The sequence below is a fragment of the Egretta garzetta genome, unplaced genomic scaffold (assembly GCF_000687185.1).
Source record: "Egretta garzetta isolate BGI_Z169 unplaced genomic scaffold, ASM68718v1 scaffold797, whole genome shotgun sequence".
Taxonomy (NCBI): Eukaryota; Metazoa; Chordata; class Aves; order Pelecaniformes; family Ardeidae; genus Egretta; species Egretta garzetta.
The window spans coordinates 579,731-580,159 of NW_009260172.1; the positions used below are offsets into that span (position 1 = coordinate 579,731).

A 429-nucleotide genomic window follows, 5' to 3' on the forward strand; every position below is an offset into this window, starting at 1 on the left:
AAAGGAGGTACAGTGCTATTTTCCAATAGCCTCATCAATCTTATTAAATGCCTTAATGTTTTATCTTCCTTCCTTGTTTCTAGCTTTGTAGCAATTGCTGAGAATGTGTGCTCTGTGGGAAGCCCGTGGTGTTTTGGTGTACCTTTCCTAGCTGTTCCTGCACTCTGCATTCTTATGATGTATCTTTTGTTTTGCAGGATTTGTTCTTGTCCCTTTCAATGGAGAGTGACTGTACAGATCAATAATGAGGACCAGCCCTCGCAGGCCCTTAATTCTGAAAAGACGGAAACTGACCCTCCCACAGAAAGATGTATCCAGTACTTCAGCAAGAGATGAGAACGGTGGTCAGGATGAAAAGACTCCTAAGCAGGAGCACAGTCAGGAGGACCAACACAACAGCCAAAGCAGAGACAAAACAGACTGTGGCCT

General features: G+C 44.3%; 1 protein-coding gene across 1 annotated transcript in view; it reads left to right on the top strand.

Annotated features, from left to right (window-relative positions):
• The first annotated feature begins 223 nt into the window (after positions 1 to 223).
• FOXM1 (forkhead box M1) overlaps positions 224 to 429 on the top strand; it is a 7,617-nt gene continuing 7,411 nt past the window's right edge. The window contains exon 1 of the mRNA XM_035897138.1: positions 224 to 424. Within this exon, the coding sequence (XP_035753031.1) occupies positions 245 to 424 (180 nt within the window). The 5' untranslated portion in view covers positions 224 to 244. The remainder of the gene's footprint in view (positions 425 to 429) is intronic.